This window comes from Panthera pardus, unplaced genomic scaffold (genome assembly GCF_024362965.1).
Source record: "Panthera pardus isolate Hobbes unplaced genomic scaffold, ASM2436296v1 HiC_scaffold_6, whole genome shotgun sequence".
Classification (NCBI taxonomy): Eukaryota; Metazoa; Chordata; class Mammalia; order Carnivora; family Felidae; genus Panthera; species Panthera pardus.
Window position 1 is genome coordinate 81,847,654 of NW_026526991.1, and position 21,645 is coordinate 81,869,298.

General features: G+C 39.3%; 1 protein-coding gene across 6 annotated transcripts in view; it reads left to right on the plus strand.

The window, feature by feature from the left end:
• The window catches only part of ITPR2 (inositol 1,4,5-trisphosphate receptor type 2), a 488,958-nt gene that overhangs the window by 337,900 nt on the left and 129,413 nt on the right, over positions 1-21,645 (plus strand). For all 6 annotated transcript variants that reach the window (XR_008419706.1, XM_019452273.2, XM_053895795.1 and 3 more), the window contains one exon: positions 827-949. Coding sequence is in view for 5 of the 6 variants with exons in the window: in XM_019452273.2 (XP_019307818.1) it covers positions 827-949 (123 nt within the window). In the remaining variant the exon portion in view is untranslated. The remainder of the gene's footprint in view (positions 1-826; positions 950-21,645) is intronic.

A 21,645-nucleotide genomic window follows, 5' to 3' on the forward strand; every position in this document is an offset into this window, starting at 1 on the left:
CTCTATTCTTATGGTTAAATGGGGCAAAGAGTTACATGTTCATTCAACAGCAGCAATGTACGATAGCCCTCTGCCTACAACACCTTATTCTCAACATCCACTTCCTTCTTGTGGCCCCCCATCAGTCTCTTGCCTGAGTTCATGTCCCTACTGTGTGCTCACTAGGTGCCTCACACTTAGTGCTGCTGTAGAACTGTTGTGTTCACCTCTTGATGTACTGACTCTCCCGCTGGACAGTAAGTTCCTTGAGAGCATATACTGTGTTGTACCCACTGTTGGGTCCTCAGTACAGAGGACGACGTCCAGCACCATTTGTCCCTGTACCTAGTGGAAGCTTAATAAATAATGGATGTGTCTCAGGGTTCTAGAGCTGCCTAATTCATTGGAACTTTGGCATTGTCAGTATTCAAACATCAAAGCAAAAATGTTCAAGGAAGACAGAAAATATTGTTCATGTTTATTTAAATAAAGATGATTTCTAAGGCCATTTTCATTTATAGTTCTTTCGTAGTTTTCAAGTCTTTGGAAGTGTTCCGGTTTTTAAAATTTTTTTATTAAAAAAAATTTTTTTTAATGTTTATTTTTGAGACAGTGGAAGACAGAACGCTAGTGGGGGAGGGGCATAGAGAGGGGGAGACACAGAATCTGAAACAGGCTCCAACCCACGATGCAGGGCTCAAACCCACGAACTGTGAGATCATGACCTGAGCCGAAGTCGGACGCTTAACCGACTGAGCCACCCAGGTGCCCCAGAAGTGTTCCAGTTTTTCATTATACCTCATAGACAACGTAAAATGCCTGTTCTTCCTATTTGTTTTTTTGATAGGTGGATGTGATGAAGAACGCCTATAACCAAGGATTGGAATGTGACCATGGGGATGATGATGGAGGAGATGACGGTGTTTCCCCAAAAGATGTTGGACACAATATCTATATTCTGGCCCATCAGGTATCACATTTTATGTCCAATATTATTTTGTTAATCTTAACGTTGTGTTTTGTGCCATGGCTTGTTATATTTTCATGTTCTGGTCCCTTCATTTCTTCAGCACCTGCCCCCTTGTTCTGGGCCAAGGAGAAGAAAATGCTCTCAGAATGCCCAGTTGTGTTCCGGGAGTTATGCTAGGGGCTGATCTACAAGAAAATGATACTTGCCACCAAAAACTGCTGGGCCAGGAGGGACGAAACAGTCCCAGGTCAGAGCCTGAAAAATAGGAAAACCATGGCAACTAACGGCAGTTTGAAGGAGAGAGGAGGAGAGGCTGAGAAAATAGAGAGTGTGAAGGAAGGGGGTATGTTCAGGTCTAATCAGGATAAACCTTGAGGATGGCTTTTGGCCTCTTGGAGTCGTAGGTCGGCATGTTTCATACAGAAGCTGTAAGTATCAGCCTGTAATTAGTTTCCATTGGACTTCTAACAGATATTAGGCTAAATTTTAAATTCTTTTAGAGGAACCATTTTCATTTTATAGTACCTCATGAAAATAGGTGCTTAATAAGTGTTGTTTGATGAATTTAATTTTATTAACATGAAGATCAACTTGAAATTTGCATCTTCTAACACAGATTTGTTTAAAAGTTAAAAATATTGAATGCACAATGCCAATTTGATTTTTTCCATAGTAGCTTCTTTTTTTTTTTTTTTTTTTTTTTTTTACAGGTTAAAGTCCAAACTTTCTGGACTTTCCCAGTCTTTCTCTCCAGTCATTTTCTCACATTGTCAACCTCTCCCTCTTCCTTCTTCCCATACATCTTAACAGTTAATTGAACAGACATTGGTAGATATAAAGTAAGATCCTGAGTACATTTATTTATTTTTACTTTTTTTATTTTTCCAGTTTTATTGAGATATAATTGACATATACAGCACTATGTAAGTTTAAGGTGTTGAAAGGTTGCTCTTTAGACACTTCTTGCCCTTCTCTTCTTTGCATAACTATCTAATATACGTAAACTTGAGTATAACTTTTACAAAAGATTCTGGGAAGGTGTCACATTCTAGGATATATTAACAAAAGAGGTTGCTCTGTTTTTTTTTTAATACATTTCAATCACTGACAAGATTTTTGGGTCTCTCATAGTATAGCAAAATGCATATATAGAATGGAAACAGGTAAGGGCAGATAGATTATAGCTAGAAAGACAAAAGAGGATTTTAGGTATTGAAGGATGAAGGACGGAATGAAGGGCAAGTTGAAGGAAGTAGAACACAGAGGTTTAGGATGTGGAAAAGGTATTTTTGAGAGAAAGAGAAATTCAGATGATAGGAATTGAGTCAGTCTAGAAAAGGAGTTACTAAAGATTGAATGTGAATGGAAAGAAAAAAAATCACAGGCTGAGAATGAAAATCAAATTGGCTACTAGAATGAATAGAGAAACCTGATGGCCCAACATGGACATGGGCAAGGAGTTATTTCACAAGCTGTAGCATGGTGGAAGGAAAACAACAGGGAAGAACGGGCCAGAGTGAGCAGTGAAAATTTTAGAAGAAGGAAGTAGAGGAGTCCAGCCACCCATGTGCTCTTGACTGAAGGCTAATTTTGCTCTGTCTGGAGAGGCTGTCCCCTCTGCCCGAGTGAGCAGTTACATGAACAAGTCCTGACCTTGCAGCCTTTCAATGGGAAATGAACAACCAGACCAGCTAAGGCAGCCTTGGAACCAGTAGAATGGCAGATGTTTGAACCAATCACCCAGATCCATGAAGAGGAGGTTTAAAAATGCAACCTCAGATTACCAGTATGATGTATGTAATAGTAAAAATGTCAAGGTCAAGAAGAGACTTTTCTAGGTCAGTTCATTTTTAAGCAGACTAAGTATAGAGTAGAGAATACAAATTTTAAAAACAGGCTATGGGGGATGTTGAAAAGAATGAAGAATGAGAATAAAGAATGCAAGAGCTAGTCACAGATTGAAAGGTAATGACACAAAATACAAACAATGTTAAAAGCGAACATGGTGCAAGGGTCAATGGTCTTGATGGATTTAAGTTTATGACAGTTCTTGAAGAGAATAGCTTAGATTCAAAAATTATGGTGGAGTTGTCCAAAAGTGGGAGTTCAGAAGTAGTAAAAAAAAAAAAAAAAAAAAGGGAACAAGGGGATAAAAACAACTTACTGAAACAAAGAGATAAAATTACAGATGTGAAAATGGCTTGCATGGATATGTAGAGGTTTCTCAATTTCACAAAACCAAAACGTTGAAAAAGCAACAGTTTGCAGAACCAGGATGGTACAGTGTGGATATACATAAATGAAGCCCGATTTCAGGAAGAGGGAGTACATCAGAGGGGTAAAGGGAAGGAGATTCGGAATTGCTGAACACTCTAAGCCTTGTGATTAAATTGTTAGGAGTAAATATGAAATGAGTCCATGCACATTCTTCTAGGAACTCAAAACGGGGTAGGAATGGCAAAATATATGGAACGGGGTATGTGCAGCTGACAGTGTCGGGTTACGCAATTGTCCTCTTACTTAGTTACAGTGACGCAGAACATTGTTACCTTATTACTTTTAAATGCATTCTCTTGGGTGACTCTTCCCACCATCTTTTAATGAAAAATTCAGTTTTCACTCATAGAAGAGAATCCTCTGTGCTCTTTTGATCTTTCCACAAGTGACTCCTTCAGCTTTCTCTAGGCTTGGATGTTATATTTGGTTAAGTGCATTATGAATCTGTTACTCAAACAGCTCCCTCACCGAAGCACAAATGCAAAGAGCAGGGGGTGTATACTTGGCTTCAGGAGGAGCCATGTAGCTGTGCTCCAAGGGTTTGGTGGAGCCCAGGTTTCACTGCTTTCATTGTGGACATGGAATTATTTGCCTCCTGAACACTGATGACCATGCAGATTGGTTTCTGCCTTTGCACAGTTCAGTAATTCTAAAACCAAGGTTCAACTTCCTCCTTGTTTTACTATAATCATCTTTTGTACAGACAGTTTATTTTGGTGCACTGAGACTTTCAATTTTTGTTGTTATTCTTTTCATGGTATTGAGGTAGTTCTGCTTTTCTGCCATGACATCCTTTTTGGCCCTTCCTGTGGTTGGTGTTACAAGAAACAAATAATGCTTCTTGTAAGTGTCTTGTCTGATCTACATAATACTATAAATACATCAAAAAGGGAATTTCTTAAGTTCTAATACTATGGTGTGTGCAGAGAATTTCCTTAAAATTCAGCTATGTGTCCTTTTTGATTTTCTGTCCTCCACATGTTCTCCTTACGCATTTCTGTCTCTTCTTTCTGCTGTGGTCTTGTTCTTTTATATTTTGCTTTCTTCCTGTTCCTTCTCCCATCTTTCCTCTCTTTCTATAGAATAGTCACTACCTGCAATCTAGGACATTCTTCAGTGCTTTGTGTATGTTTAACTTGTATTAAACCATACTGCTTTTCTGATCCCATGTAGCAATTTCTGTTTTTTGTGTCTGAAATTTTTTTTTATTTTCCCCCAAACCTTATTGAGATATAATTGAAACATAACACTGTATAAGTTTAAGGTGTATAATGTGTTGATTTGGCACATTTGTGTGTTGCAAAATGATTACCACCAACCATTAGCTTCATCTCATTGCATCATTATTTCTTATTTGCTGGGAACATTTAAGGTATACTCTCTTGGCAACATTCAAGTATATGATACAGTATTATTAGCTATATTCACCACTCTATACATTAGATCCCTGGAACTTGTTAATCTTATAACCGTACATTTGTATCCTTTGACCAACATCTTCTTATTTTTCCCACCTCCAACCCCTGGCAACCATACTTACACTGTTTCTATGAGTTCCACATTTTTAGATTCCACATGTAAGAGATCATATGATATTTGTCTTTCTCTGACTTATGTAACTGAGCATAATGCCCTCAGGGTCCATCCAGGTTGTTGCAAACAGCAGGATTTCCTTCTTTCTTAGAGCTAAATAGTATTCCATTGTGTAAATATATACACCACCACCTATGTTGTTTCCATATCTTGGCTATTGTAAATAATGCTTCAGTGAACCATGCGAGACCTTCTATTTTAATACCTACCAGAACTAAGATTTATATGGAGAAACTTCTTTCTGTCTCATGAGGCAAGAAAGAAGGGATCATTATAATTGGCTATATGAAATTATTTTTAAAATATAGGTTTTAAAAGTTTTAGTAAGCATTTCCCTATGTCACTAAATGGTCTTTGAAAACATAATTTTAATGTGTGCATAATCATTCATCATTTGAATGTACCATAATTTATTTAATCACTCCCATTGTTGGACATTTCGATTTCTAATGTGTTGGTATTATAAATTATGCTATGATTAACATCCTCATACATTAATCTTTGTCTGCTACACTGATTACTTCCCTAGGATAAATTCCAAGAAGTTTAATTACTAGGTCACAGGATAGGAACTATTTTATGGTTCTTGATGCATATCATAAAATTGTTTTTCACAATGTGTGATGGTATTAATTTTACTGAATCCTAAAATTACTACCGTTTAAAAAAATATTTGCCAAACTTACAGTGTTTGGAACATAGTGACCACTCCGCAAATGTTTGTTAAATGAGTTAATCAATTATAGATGAAAGGGGATCTCATTAAAAAAAATTTAGTTAACATTTATTCATTTTTGAGAGACAGAGAGAGACAGAGCATGAGCAGGGGAGAGGCAGAGGGAGAGAGGGAGACACAGAATCCGAAGCAGGCTCCAGGCTCTGAGCGGTCAGCACAGAGCCCCATGCAGGGCTTGAACTTACAAACCGTGAGACTATGAACTGAGCCAAAGTCGGACGTTTAACCGACTGAGCCACCCAGGTGCCCCGAAAGGGAATCTCATTTTAATTCACATCTTTTGGATTATAAATAAAATGGACTATCTTTTAATGCTATTTGATATTTCTATTTTCTGTGAATTATTTGAAAATGTGTTTATCCATTCTTCTGACAGCGTCCATTTTTTGTTAGTGAATTTTAATTAACAGTAACAAATCTTAGTCATAGTAGTTATATCTACTTTTTCCTGATTAATTTGCTTTTTAATGTTTTGGGGTTTTTTTAACGTTTATTTTTGAGACAGAGAGAGACAGAGCATGAACGGGGGAGGGTCAGAGAGAGGGAGACACAGAATCTGAAACAGGCTCCAGGCTCTGAGCTGTCAGCACAGAGCCCGACGCGGGGCTCAAACTCACAGACCGCGAGATCATGACCTGCGCTGTTTTTTAATGTTTTAATGATAGGTTTCTTTTGCCACTTTGAGATCTCTTAAACACTCACCTAGATTTTCTTCTGGTATATAATGAATTCAGTTTTGTATTTGATTATATAATCTTTCCATGTCATAATGCAGAAATAATAAAAAAGTAAGTTCTGATGCTAAGTTATCTCTGAAGATACAGTCTCAGATTTAGTAGTAACAGCAGTCCATGAGGACAGGGTTTATAGGAGTCATGTGAGTGTGATGTAGAGCATGGGTCACAGAGACAGCTTTAGCAGAAGAGGTCAGGGCCAAATCGAGACCACCTTCATGGTCAGACGGGGCATGTGACTGAGTGCTGAGGGAGCAGGTGAGGCTGGGACAGTCTGGTGATCCTCGTCCAAAGCAGGCAACCATTACTCACCTCTGCTGACTTTCCAATTGGGATTGTAGGCCCTAGATTTCCACTTCTTTCAACATTTCAACAGAAACCTGAATTTTGAAATTTTTGAAAAATGTAAAATCTTTTAATTTTTAAATTTGACAACTCATTCAGTATTAAAAAAAAAAAAAACAAAACATGAGCAGTCCAAACAAAGCTCGCCAGCAAGTGGAACGTAGCCCATAAGCCATAGTTTGCCACTTATGGAAAAGAGGATCCAAATTTCTCATTTATTCTTCATTCAATTGCATGGATTTCTTGCGTGCTTACTCGATGGCAGGCACTGTGCTAGATGGTAGGAGTACAGCAGTGGAAACTAAGAGATCAGCTCTCAGGGAATTTACATTCTGACTGGGAGCAATGAAGAGTAGACAAACCAGAAAGACAGGAGAGTGTGATATAAGCTCTGTGGTGAATGAGAACAGGGTGTGATGAAAGACAGTGGTGAAATGCCATTGTAGATTGGGGATCAGGAGGGTTTTCTCTGAGGAGCTGAAATTGAAGCTAGCTCTAAGTGAGAAAGCTAATGCCAGCGGTATGAAATGGGGAGGGTGGGGGACATCCCAGAGCAGAGAGTGGCTTGAAAGTGGCAATGAGCTTGGCGTGTTTAGAGGGACAGAAGATCTGTGAGACTAGACCCTCAACCAGCTGTTAGCACTCAAATATTATAATAATCACGTACAGTGCACCTAAGTCTCCTTTATTATAAGATAGTCATTCAAGAATATTCATTGAGCACTTCTTACATTAGGCATCGTTTCAGTTGCTAAAATGGAAAGATGAATAAAGATGCCATCAAGGAGCTCGCAGTTAAGAGCTCGCAGCTCTAACAGGGGGATAGATAAATCATAATTTAATATGCTTTTGTTAAAATGGAAGCATGCACAAAATACATTTTCCCTAGGAGTCAGGAGAGGGTTCATGGAAGAGGCAACACTTGAACTGAATCTTGAAGGATAGATAAAGGGGGAAGACATTCCATCAGAGGCAACAAGTTCTGCAAAAATGCACCATAGATATTTTAGAGGAAGGAACTTCTTTGGGGAAAATTGGTAGGGCTCTTGTGTGATAGCTGCTCATGTCTTTATAAGAAATGAATTGTAATCATTTGAATTAAATCAACATCTTTGATAACTGTGAAGACCTTGATTATAGGCGTTTAACAAATGTATGAATGAATGAATGAAAAATGAATAAACGAATGAATTAATGATTAAGACATGATGTACTCTAAAATGTCAGTGTTTATAATTTCAGTATTATAATTAAAAAACTGAATAAATGTAATTTCTTGTTATCATCATCATCCTTATCATGATCAAAACTAATGATAAATGTTTCCACTGGAATATAAATTCTGTGTGCACAGGCAGTATTTTTTTTCTCATCCTGTGCCAGCTACACCTTAGCATATAGCACATACTCAAGATGAGTTTGGGGGAATAATTTCTTGCAAAAATGCATGCAGGCTGATATTATTTTTATGTAATACAGGTACTATGTAGGATTAATAGAAATAATCCTACCAAACCGGTACTAGCTTTCTGGGAGCCAAGATCTTATTCAACTTTGATGGAGTTTTTAATTCTGTAGATCACCCTTTACCAATCATATCAGCAAACTCTACATAGATAGACACAGCCGTATAATATTTTCCAGGCACTTTTCTTACTTTTGTTCATGATGCCACCTCAGAACTAATAAAATATCTCCTTCTCTTAAAACTCATTTTAGTACTACATTAGTTTTTCTAAGGTTTCAAATTGAGATGGACTTACCCCATTTCTTAGATGAATCCAACCAACAATGATCTTCTCTTTGTATTGAATTCCTACAGCTGTAATGTTCACCCCAAACTGCATACATACTTTCATAATAGCCTATGCTGTATATCATCCTAGAATTGTTCTTTGTTTCATATGTGTAGGTCTTGGCTACTTAATTAGTAGTAGATTCTCCAAATCGGGGCACCCATGAGGCCTCATTTAAAAAAATGAAAGGAAACTTTCCACAAAGAAAAATATCTTGGGGGAAAATACTTGACATATTAGATTTAAATCCTTTAATGGGCACCTACATATCTTTCACCAAGCAACAAAGACTCTTTGGATTACTTCCACTTACATGACCTCTCAAATTCATGGTTAATGGGAGTAATAAAAAATGCAATCCAGGAAATGGATTGAAATTGGACTCTCTAATTGTTAGTTTGGTGTAAGGATCATGAAGCCAAGTTCAGTGGAAGCAATTATTTTTCTGCTTAACATTTCATGTTTGGTAGATATGTATTTATTTCTGAGCGACATAATTGTTATGTTACAGCATCAATCTGAATTCTAGCAACTTAGAAAGCCTTTGCCATATCTTGGCTCCTTCTTATGTCTGCTCTGATTTCAACCATATCCACTGAATTCAAAGTCTAATAGGAAAGCTGGAGATATCAGGCAGGGGTGCTTCTATATGTATTTTTTTTTTCCATGCAGAAAAGTACATAGCATTTCCTAACATATTTTAAACGCTTGGATTGTTACACTGTCCCCAATAGAAGACAGTATCTCTTTCTTTCCTTTCAGGAGAGAGAGAACGAATGGTAGGAATAGTCATGTTTCAAGGAATAGGGTTCTTAAAATTTTTTTTAAGTTTATTTATTTACTCTGAGAGAGAGCGAAAGTGCGAGTCAGGAAGGGGCTGAGAGAGATAGATAATCCCAAGCAGTCTCTGGACTGTCAGCGCAAAGCCCAAACTGGGGCTCGAATTCACGAACCTCTTGATCATGACCTGAGCCAAAGTTGGAAGCTCAACCAACTGAACCACCCAGGCGCCCCTTAAATCTTTTTTATTTTAATTAAAAAAAATTTTTTTAATGTTTTATTTATTTTTGAGAGAGAGAGAGAGAGAGACAGAGCGTGAGCAGGGGAGGGGCAGAGAGAGAGGGAGACACAGAATCCCAAGCAGGCTCCAAGCTCTGAATGGCAGCACAGAGCCCGACGCGGGGCTCAAACTCACAAACAGTGAGATCATGACCTGAGCTGAAGTCGGACGCTTAACCGACTGAGCCACCCAGGCACCCCTTTATAAAAATTTTTTAATGTTTATTTATTCTTGAGAGAGAGCGAGAGTGGGGGAGGGGCAAAGAGAGAGGGAGACACAGAATCCCGAGCAGGCTCCAAGCTCTGAATGGCAGCACAGAGCCTGATGTGGGGCTTGAACTCATAAGCCGTGAGATCTTGACCTGAACCAAAGTTGGACACACAACCAACTGAGCCACCCAGGCACCCCAAATCTTTTTTTTTAATGTTTATTTATTTTTGAGAAAGAGAGAGAGAGAGCGAGAGGCAAAGAAAGAGGGAGACAGAGGATCCAAAGCAGCCTCTGCACTAACAGTGAGCCTGTTGTGGGACTTGAACTGGTGAACCTTGAGATTATGACCTGAATAAGATCTTGACCTGAGTGAGATTATGACCTGAGCTGAAGTCAAACTTAACTGACTGAGCCACCTAGGTGCCCCTCAAGGACTAGGATTCTTAATGTTACGTTATGCTGAAGGAATTTGCTGGATGTCCTGATAGTCCTCATTAATCCATTTTCTTTTCCTTAAGTATTTGACCTCAGAGCTGCAATTGCTTGAGCTATATTCATTTTAAGGGATGCGCATATACATACTCTAAGCAGCTAAATTTTAATTTATACTGAAGTGGAATGAAATGTATATATTACTCAGACTACTTAAAATGTTTTCCTTAGAGACTTTGCCACTCACCTCTTTGCAATTTCTATTTTGTTATGTTAATATATAGTAATCAGCATTGCTTCGTTTACTTTATTTGTAGAAACAGAAGGATGGGTTTGTAATTGGATACATAACTTCCATCTTTAATATCTTTGAAGGGTTTTAACTGATTTACAATTACTTCATCTTTATTATTGCTTGTAGTGCAGAAAGTAGAAAACACAGCTGGGCTTTTCAGCTCACAGAGGCACTTGTAACTCAGTAATATGTTGGCTAGAATATTATACAAATAGCTTAGTTGTTATTCACCCTCCATTTTCTCCATTAGCTGATTACGTCACTCAACTTCTCTGACTTTACCTTTCTTGTCTATAAAAATCTGAGGGGTATCCATCAACTGTGTTTCCAGAGTAAACTTTCAGAGACTTTTATGGACACTTAGAGAATAGTTGGACCATGATGGCTCTTTTACCGGATTAGATTATGTTTTAAATAATGTAACAGAGAAACTAACCAGCTCCTGGATATTTACGTATTTATTTATACCTTTCCTACTCATGAAAGGAATCTGAGGTCAAGTAAGAAATGCACTTGTATAATTAGATTGTTAGAATTCAAGATCAAAAGCCCTGAGAAGGAAAAGGAATCTAAGTATGCTAAGGGTCTTGGCTGATATTCTTACTGCTTATCAGTAGGACTCTGAGCTTCTTGGTAACCAAGAGTGAAAAATCATGTGCAATACAATTAACATCTTTACAGTTCGTTAATGGCCAACTTTTTTCTGGTATTTAATTCTAAAAGAAAACTATGTAAGGGCATAGGACAGCATGGTAGACGGTGTTTTCTAAGCAGTTCTACAGAACACACCAGATTTTATACAAGTGCACAGAGCTGTTTTTCAGTCTTCGGGGATGAATAATGTTCAGCACTTCTGAGTTACAATCAAAAGTGAGTATAAATAAACTGGAAGTATTTACAGTACAATAGTCATTGTGAAAGTAGATATGTAAGGTCACTTCGTAGAGAGACTTCGATAATGTAGAAACTTTCCAATATGTAAACTTAGTAGAAAAAAACCTTTTCTAATGTCAAGAGATTATTTTACTAAAATCGCAGAAAATGGACTAAACTTAATTGCCCAGCTACATGAAGAAAAACTATTGTTAAGTCTTGGCAGCCGATATGTAGAAATATAAGCAACTGAAGGAACTTTGCCTGAAAACTTAGCATAATTGTAAGTTTTCTTTTCTAAAAGAAATTCTTTCCAAAAAAAAAATTCGGGATCAACTATTTTCCCCCTACCAAAAGATATTTTTCTGTGTTGCCTTCACAAAGCAGTTTGAGGTAATAAAATGCATGATTATTAACTAATGCTACTTTGAGCATTAATTATTCTGTGTTTCTTGGCAACCAAGGCAAAGAGAAATACTTTACATGATTCATATATAATGCAAAAAAACAACAACAAAAAGCCATTCCTGTTGATTATTGGTGTAGCACAAAATTTCTTTGCACTTAATTTTAAGAGGAATTCATTGAGGGAACCCTCATGTAGTAATATTAATTTTTGGTGGTGTGACAGAGGTTGGGATTAGCAGGCCTTTCTCACTAGTATAATTTGGAAATAAAAAATGCCTCTCAGACACCAAATTAAAAAAAATAAAAAAAAATCTTGTTGTATCCTGTTGCCATACATTCTCTGTAGTAAAAAAAGTAAGCAGATTTTCAATTAAAATTTTAATGTAATATAAAGGTTGAAAATTTTTCGATCAACAGCCCATGCGTCCGGCATCTACATGGAGCCTGGTGCACAGAAAGTGCTCCATAGACATTAAGTCTCATCAGAATTCCTTTCATAACTTTCCCCAGCTAAATTCATTCTTAATTCGTTCTTTATTCAGTGCATATTTACTGGTTACCTGCTGTAACCAGGCTCTGTTCCGTGCTCGGGATAAAGTAGTGAGCAGACAGACGAAAATCCCTCCCCTCAATGAGCTTGCATTCTCATGGGGATAGGTCTCTCCTTGTGACTACATCATTTGCTCCTTTCGGGGGCAGATAATCTACAGGTATCATTTGTGCCATGGACATGAAGATTAAGGTGTGCAAATGAGATATAGTCTCTACCTTCATGAAATTTACCATTCGTTACAGGGAGACATAAAAACAATCACAGTGTGGCAGCTCCTGTAGAATATGTATATCTGGAGTGCCCTGGGGTGTCGGGTTAGGAGTGGGCCTCGGAAAGTGAGCTGGTGGCAGAGACAGGGGAAGAGCCAGAGGAATAGAGAGAGAATAATTTCTTTCTATACTCGATCATTCCATCATTTGCTCAGCATTCAAGCATGAAAATCTGCTTCTCTAAAGCCCCTAGTCCACTGGGCCATTACTCTGCTCCCTTTTATACCAAAACTTCTCAAAAGATTGTACACAATTGCTATCTCCAATTCTTCTCTTTCTCTTCTCTCTGGAATCCATCCCTGCCAGGCTTTCATCTTCAGCATGGCACCAAAACAGCTCATGGTGAGGTCACCAGTGACTGCCATCTTGTTACATCTAATTTGTTCTCATTCCTCATCTTATCTAGCCTGTCACTAACATTTGACACAGTGGGTCACTCTCTTCTTTTTGAAATAATTCCTCCACTTAGCTTTCACACAGCACAGTTTCCTGGTCTTTCTGCTTCCTTATTGGCCCTTCTCAATTTCTCTTACTGGTTCCTATTGCTCTCTCCTGCTTCTGTCAGAAGTGTTCTAGTCAGTGTGTTCTAGGACTCATTCCATGGATCTCTTGTCTCCTCAACTGACACTCACTCCGGAGATAATCTCATTCAGTCACGTGACTTTAAACACCAGCTGTACCACAATAAGTCCCAAATTTATATCTTCGGCGTGGGCCTCTCTTCCGAACACCGGACTGGTACATCCAACTGCTTGTTTGAGATCTGCATCTAAATGTCTTTTTAGGCATCTCACACTTTACATATCCATAATGGAACTCTAGATTTCCCAGTTTTTCTAACTCTGATGCAAATCCAGGCACTGTGACTCCAGAACCTGAGCTCCTTATCATTACTTTACCCCGTCTGTTCCTGGGTGTTCCCATTGCACACTGTGCTTACATCTATCAGTGAATTATTGTGGCCTATTTAGTTGTTTGTCTTCTCTTCTGGACTCCGAATTCAGTAAAAGCGGGTGTTATGTATTATTCATGAATGTGTTGCGAAACGCATAACATAATACTTGTGTTTGATATGACAAATACTCTTGATTGATTAAGTGGATGAGTGACTATTACAGTCAACAAGTGAGCGCCATAGATGACTTAAAAGGAAATAGCTAATCTTGGCTGGAGTTACTGCAATGGGCTTTGTGGAGGGGCTGATATTTTAGATGAATCTTACATATGGATGAGTTTTAGATAGGCAGAAAAAAAGTGAGGAGGGGGGGTTCTCCATCATAGGGAAAGAATGAGCATGAGTAGAGGAAATATTCACCATAATACGTATGCGGAGGTTAAATGCTCTGGGACATTACATTAAAGGGACAGAGGAAACAGTGTGGTGCCGATGTGAGAAGTAGCAGTGGAGGGCACATCTTAGCAAATTCTAGAGGGCTTTAAGTACCAAAAAATAATTAAGTGTAAATATATATTGAAATGTGACATAGCATAAATTTCTGCTAAACTGCTCCTTAGGGTACTTAGTTCTTATTTATGGTGCCATAAAATTAATGAGATATTAATGATTTTGTAGAATGCTGAAACAATAACACAAAAACAAATGGCACAGAAATCTGCCCTAGAAGGTATCCACTGACTCAAAAGTATTATTACAAGTCTTAAAAAGATCTTTTAATGATTGTACTTTTATTCATGCACTAATTCATACCCTGACATTAAGCAAGTGTTTAAAGATAAATCAATTAAAAATGAACCCAAGAGAAAATATAATTAGTGAACACATGAGCCAGTATAAAAACATTGACATCAAAGCACTGAGTAATATTCTGGGCCTGCATGTTTATACACGTGCTTGCATGTATCTGCCTATGCATATTGATTAACTTGTTTTTCTAGCTAAAACATAAATGTAAGAAAGATAAACTATACAGCTGACACTTTATCCTGAAGACGCATTGTAGAAGTATAAGACAGGATGGCATGAGAGAGATCCAAATAATACCTTTTAGTCAGTAGATCCAGTTCTAGAACATATTAAGCTAGTATATGAAAACAATTCTCTTCTGATTTAAGAGCTGAGAGACTCATATAGGGATGTGAATCTTACTAGTAATGTAGTGAGCTTGCTCAGCACTTGTGTTTTGTGGCTATTGGTACATTCTGAATTTCAGAATTACTTACAGAGGCACAGAAAAATGACAGACCATTATAACAAAATCATTCTGGAAGATAAACTGTTGGGCTAAAAAGTCAAGTTTCAGAAGGGGAAATAGTTATCCTCGGCCAGACCAAAAAAGTCCCCCTTCTACGTCACAACCAAGTAGTTATATGAAATTATACAGCGGGGGAAATTTCTGGAAAGTCCCTTGTTAAGATTTATGTTATTGATAAAATAGAATCATTTTTAGACATATAAAATTGGTTGGTTCAAAACCTAGCTTCTAGAAACCTATGTATGTGTGTATCTATTTCTCTATGTTTCTATCATTTTAACATCTTGTCAGCTGTATGAGACCCGCAAACCATAAATATGCGTTACATTTATAAAGAGTTTGCCAACATTTTGCAAAGGGTCCCATAGTAAATATTTTGGGCTGTCTCTGCTGTAGATACTTAACTTTGCCATTCTACTGTAAAAACAGTCATAGAGAATACGTAAACAAATGAGCATGGCTGTGTTAAAGTGAAACTTCACTTAAAAAAACAACAGGTGGCAAGTCCGATTTGACCCATGAGCTGTAGTTTTCCAAACCCTGCTTTAGATGATTTTTACAATCTTCACAGTCAAAAAGTTTCCCATGTGTCCCACATTTGAAGTGTCTTTATGCATGGGGCGCCTGGGTGACTCAGTTAAGTGTCCGACTTTGGCTCAGGTCGTGATCTTGTGGTTTGTGAGTTTGAGCCCCACGTCAGGTTCTGTGCCGACAGCTGGGAGCCTGGAGCCTGCTTCAGATTCTGTGTCTCCCTCTCTCTCTGCCCCTCCCCTGCTCATGCCCTGTCTCTCTCTGTCTCTCAATAATAAATAAAAATGTGAAAAACGTTGAAGTATCTTTTTTTTTTTTTTTAACGTTTATTTATTTTTGAGACAGAGAGAGACAGAGCATGAACGGGGGAGGGTCAGAGAGAGAGGGAGACACAGAATCTGAAACAGGCCCCAGGCTCTGAGCTGTCAGCACAGAGCCCGACGCGGGGCTCAAACTCACAGACTGTGAGATCATGACCCAAGCTGAAGCTGGACGCTCAACCGATTGAGCCACCCAGGTGCCCCAAACATTGAAGTATCTTTATGCAGAAGAATCAATAGGTCATGTGTTTGTAAGTATTTTTCATGTTTATATTTATAATGTTTAACTCATTTTGTATGTGAGTGTAACACACACACACACACACATAGAGAGAGACATAGAGTTTCTGACTGGATAAAAGAGAGCACACTGGCCATTCTTTCCTTCCATTGCTATGACTCTGATTTCAGTGTTCTGTGAACAGTGAGAGTTTGATCATAAATGAGAATTGACTAAGCAATCGACGGGGCAGACATATGTTCATTCATCAAATTGAGCAAATGAATGAATGAAGTATGAAACAGGAGTATGCATGAATCAAGTAGCAGAAGCAGAAGAGGGGGACAGGAAGGCAGAAGCAATTGGAATGAGAGAGAATTAGGGGTCAAACTTGAAGAAACTTAGCTGGGGAAAAATGTAGTTTTCTGTTTGCATCTGATATACAACTTGGGACAAACTGTGTGTTAAAGTTGAGGTCAAAAGCAGTGGTTCTCAAATTGTAGTGTGCCTCAAATCCTGGACCCCATCCCCGGAGACTTTGAGTCGGTCTGGGTCAGAGCCCCAAATTGCTTTTTTACAATACATCCTGGATATTTTTACTCGAGTTGTCTGCAGGCCAAAAAGTTTCAAAAAAGCTACTCCAGACTTTCTCCCTCCTCAGCTTCCTTCCCTAATTGTCTGAGAGCCTGATCACCTGATCCAGATACAGCTATTTCATTTCATTCCCTTCCTTCTACTTTTGTGCTTTCTACCTTCCAGATATCAGGCTAATTTGATTATCACCTAACTTTCGTTTCTGTTAAACCACCCTTTCTCAGAAATTATAGGAATTGATCTTTGCTATTTTGTAATAGGAAGAGACCTTTTAAAAACTTGCACCAAAACAAATGAAAACCATAACTCTTTTGTAGGCATCTATTCCTTGGCCCTATAAGGCAATGTGAGAATCCCAAGCCTCCTACTGCTTTATATATAAAGTCTCTAATGGCCAAATATGAAGAGAAGGCCAGAATGTTGGGCAAAAGAGGGAGAGGGACGCAGATGAGGCTGAGGAGGTAGGCAGGCAGGGTCAGGTCCGGAGGGTGTGTAGATCTTGGCAAGGAGAAGCCATCACCACCTCCTTAACCCAAGCACTGCTGCATCCCTGGCCAATTTAATGAGTGGGAAAGGTATGAGGAGAGTGGGAATCATGTGTGAGTCTTGGATAACTCCCAGGTACAGAGTTGGTGGGTGAGTAGATGATGGTGCCTTTCACAAGATTGGAAATAGAAAATGCTTGGAGGTACAGTGTGGAGAGGAGAAGCCTGGTTCTAGATCTTTGGTATCTGAGAACCTAGGGGACATTAGGTTGGAGGTGTACAACGTGCAGTTGATTACATGTACTTGATTCTCAGAAAAGAGAGCCAGGCTTGGAACATCGATGTACAGAGACGTTAGTATAGATGCTGTTGGAAATGGTGGGTGTAGTTGAGATTTTGCCGACATTTTGCAAATGTCCAGGAAGAACCACTGGAAAGAGAGGGGTAAACCATCAAGAACAGAACCCTGAGGGCATCTGGGTAGCTCCACCAGTTAAGCATCCAACTTCAGCTCAGGTCACGATCTCACCATTGGTGAGTTCGAGCCCCTCATCAGGCTCTGTGCTGACAGCTCAGAACCTGCAGCCTGCTTTGGATTCTGTGTCTCTCTCCCTCTCTCTCCCTCCCCTGCTCACACTCTTTCTCTCAAAAATAAATAAACATTTAAAAAATGTTCAAAAAAGAAGAGAATGGAACTCTGAGTAATATCACACTTTAAAAGAAAGGACGAGGAGAAACCTGCAGAAATGGGCTGAGAATGAGTGGTCTGAGGAACGGGATGTGAACGTGAGGTAGGACGCAGACTCACAAAGGGGAGGGACCAGGGGCTCCAAAGAATTCAACACACAAGGTGCAGCCATAAATCTGATTCCGGGATTTGGCACTCAGCAGGTCACCAACAGTCTTACCAAGAGCAATCCACACTGAGTGCTGGGGGCCCCAAATGGGCAGCAGCAAACGGAGGAGGCTGAATGATTACTACCTAAAAAGTAGCTACACTCCAAAGTGTACATTAGAGTCAAAGGAGCAATGATTCAAAGCACCTCAGCCAAAATGTCCCATTCTGACCCCAATCTTATGCAGAACAGAAGTGAAATATTAGTTCTAAAACATGGAGGGGAGGGAAAACAAGATATAAACAATGGTGCCATTACAATTCACTGTTGTCCCGCTGAGCAACTTTATTGATAACCCTCAATACACTACAGTTACTCTTCAGAAGAAGTGGTGTGTGTTTGCGGGTATGTGTTTGGTTTAAAACGTCCTCCAAGATGTCCTAAGCCTCCTCGTATTTATCCTTGCTTTCCTTTCAGCTCCGTGGCCTTACCAAAAAAACAGTATCAGTAAAGGGCCAATAGGAAATACTCACAGGTTCCAGTTTGCAAAAGCACATCTTGTTCTGTCAGACGGGGATTTGTTTTAGCTTGTACCCACCCTGGGTGGTGCTTCATGGCTCTCATCTGGTAAGACGTGCTCTGGGATCGCAGCAACAGTGCTAATGAAATGTCAGTGGGCTTGGGAGCTGCAGTGAGGCCTTCCCGCTCTGACTGCTGAGACGGAGGCAGGAAGGAGAGGCGCATCAACCCTCCGGAAGCTCATTAGGGCAAGGTAGGGCTCGAATTCAGACAGCGTCAGCATCAGGCTCTAAATGGATGCTGCAAGAGGGCCCACAAATGAGCTCCAAAAGGAATAAACAGCATACCTCTTTATAGCTTTAACAGAAAACAATTTATTAGGGCAAGGTTTCCTTGCAGTTGTTCCCCTCCGTCGCCCCTAATTTTATTGACTGCATCACAGATTCTAGAAGTGCCTCATATTTAACTTGTTTTTAAAATTGATCACTCCCACATGTTCCACATTGACACAAACTGAGGAGAAGTTTTCCAAAGCAATAAATTGAACACACGTATCAGGAAAAGATCAATGCTTTGGTGTTGGTGGTGACAGGCAGCCAGGCCCTTGCTAGCTTCCCCCGAAGGCCCTGACATTCTCCTTTCTTCTATGTGGCAATCTGAGCCCACTGTGGCACAGGGAAGCTAAGTCTTGAAGTCCTCATCTGTCCCTCCCGAGAGTTACTCTGAGCTCTCTTTCTAGTGAGTGGCATGGTTCTTTAACCAGTTATCAAGCTAGAAAGCTGGCATTCGTCTTGACCCTTCCATGGCTGCCATCCAGAGAGCACATCCCCTCGGTTCTACCTCCTGAATGTCGCTGGGATCCTCTCCGCTTCTTACTCTTTCTGCATTTCCTCCTCTTGGCCATCCTCGTTTCTTGCCTGGACAACTGCAGCAGCCTCTTGTTTCTTTGCCTCTGGTTAGAGTCCTTTCAGTCACTTTCCACAGGGAAGTCAAAGGGATTATTCTCAAAAGTGTCTGTCTCTTCATTAAACACTTCAGTAGCTTCCAATAGAACAGAGTATGCACCCACTGGCATGACTTAGGAGACATTTTATTTATTTATTTATTTATTTATTTATTTATTTTTTTAAATTTTTTTTTTTCAACGATTTTTATTTATTTTTGGGACAGAGAGAGACAGAGCATGAACGGGGGAGGGGCAGAGAGAGAGGGAGACACAGAATTGGAAACAGGCTCCAGGCTCCGAGCCATCAGCCCAGAGCCCGACGCGGGGCTCGAACTCACAGACCGCGAGATCGTGACCTGGCTGAAGTCGGACGCTTAACCGACTGCGCCACCCAGGCGCCCCCTTAGGAGAAATTTTAATGTCATGTTCCTGATTACTCTTCCTTCTTTCTATTATGTTAGCTCACATTTAGCAACATCTTACTTTGTATGAGGTGCGGTGTCTCATCTAATCATCTCATAGGTAAATATTAAAAAGCACTGTTATTAACCTCATTTTGCTGAAGAAGAAAGTGAAGCTCAGTGAGGCTGTTACTTTGTCCACGATGCTTGATTAACAAGTGGGATAGAAAGGATTTGAACCCAGGTCTCTCCAGAGCCCGTGATACTAACTATGCAGTCCTACTCCCTAGCCATCTCTGGCATCATCCCTCTTCTTGCACTATATGTTTCAGAATCTGGCCACATTCCTCACCACCACCTGGTCCCAAACTGCCATCTCTCACTGGGATTATTGCAATGAGCGTCTGTTCTCCCTGCTTCCATTCACCTGTGCCTGCCTTTATGTCTTCTCTAACACAGTGACAGCACTAGCCCTTAAATAGAGTATGTCATCTGTCTGCTCATAACTTCCCAATATCCAATTTCTGAGCAAAACTCAAATCTTGGCATTGGCCTCAAAAGCCTCTCAATATGGCCTGGCCCCTTTTCCCCCTTCACCCATCTCTCTGGCTACCTTCCTCCTTACCTGCTCAAGCCACACGGGTCTCATGGCTGTGCTTTGAAGTCAAGAAGTATTGCTTTGTGTTGTTGAATTTACTGTTTCTTCTCCCTTTTAACTTTCTGCTAAACCCTTCTGATCATTTGATTTAAAATGATAACTTCCTGGGGGTGCCTCAGTTGGTTAAGCATCTATCTCTTGATCTCAGCTCACATCTTGATCTTGGGGTCATGAGTTGGAGCCCTGCCTTGGGCTCCTTGCTGGGCATTGGCCTGCTTAAAAATAAAATAAAATAAAATAAATAAAATAAAATAAAATAAAATAAAATAAAATAAAATAAAATAATAATAAAATGGCAACTTCCATTGCCCGGTGCTCCTTACTCCCGTCCTCTGATTTATTTTCTTCTTAGCATTTGCTCGTTAGTTTGTGTCTTCTCCATTACCAGAAAGTCAATCCATAAAGGCTGAAGATTTGACTGTCTTGTTCACTTTTATAACTCCATTTCCTGGGGAATCACTGGACACACATCAGGGATTCATGAACTATTTTAGAACGAGCATACAAGACATACACCCATCATTGTATTTGCTCATGATTGCTTAAGTTATAAGGAAAACTTTTTTTGTTATTTTGGATTGGGATTATGACTCCTTCGTTGTATAAAAATTGCATATAACATGCTTTATGGATCTAACAATTTTATGTTCCATTTATAGATAATTCGTGACCTCATCATATAGTACCAAAGAAGCTTATAACACAGGCAGTAACTGTCTATAGCATCTATGTTTGTGATCAATACCTGTACCCTTAAATGTCTTTTCTACCAGCTAGCTGTATAATTTTCTGAGAAAGTAGAACAGGATTTCCTAAATGAGTTTGTCTCTAAATTGTATTTCCTCCCTTCTTTTCATGCCCTCCTTTGTATTTTCATTTACAACCTGGGCAATTTAACTTCTGAATGACTAGATAGCATTTAAAAGGGTGTTGGATGTCACAGAATGAACAAGTAACAAAATACATCTGTTCAAAATTCTTTGTCTCTTTTCACTTTGATTCAAGTGATCTGTATCCTTACTTAGAGTTGAAATTCACCTTGCCACCTCATTTCCTCCTTTATTAGGTTTGCCTTTGAAATGCAGAAGTTCACTTGAGCAATAATTCTCTCACTTTTGAGAACCACTCTAACAAAAGCTGACCTTTTTTTTAAGCAGCTGTTGATTAGACAGTTAAACATCGAGGCAGCACTCGCATGATAGTTCTCAGTCTGATGTAACTTGGAAATAGAAAGCTATAACAACCTGAGGTTGAAATGCTTTCAAGCAATTGAGCTTAAAGTTCCTGAAAATTATCTTGTAGGGCTTCTTCTCAATTCCCCACATTCCACCCCCCACCCCCGATTTTACATCTGGCTAATTTGCACACTTCGGATTGGATTCCTGAGCACAC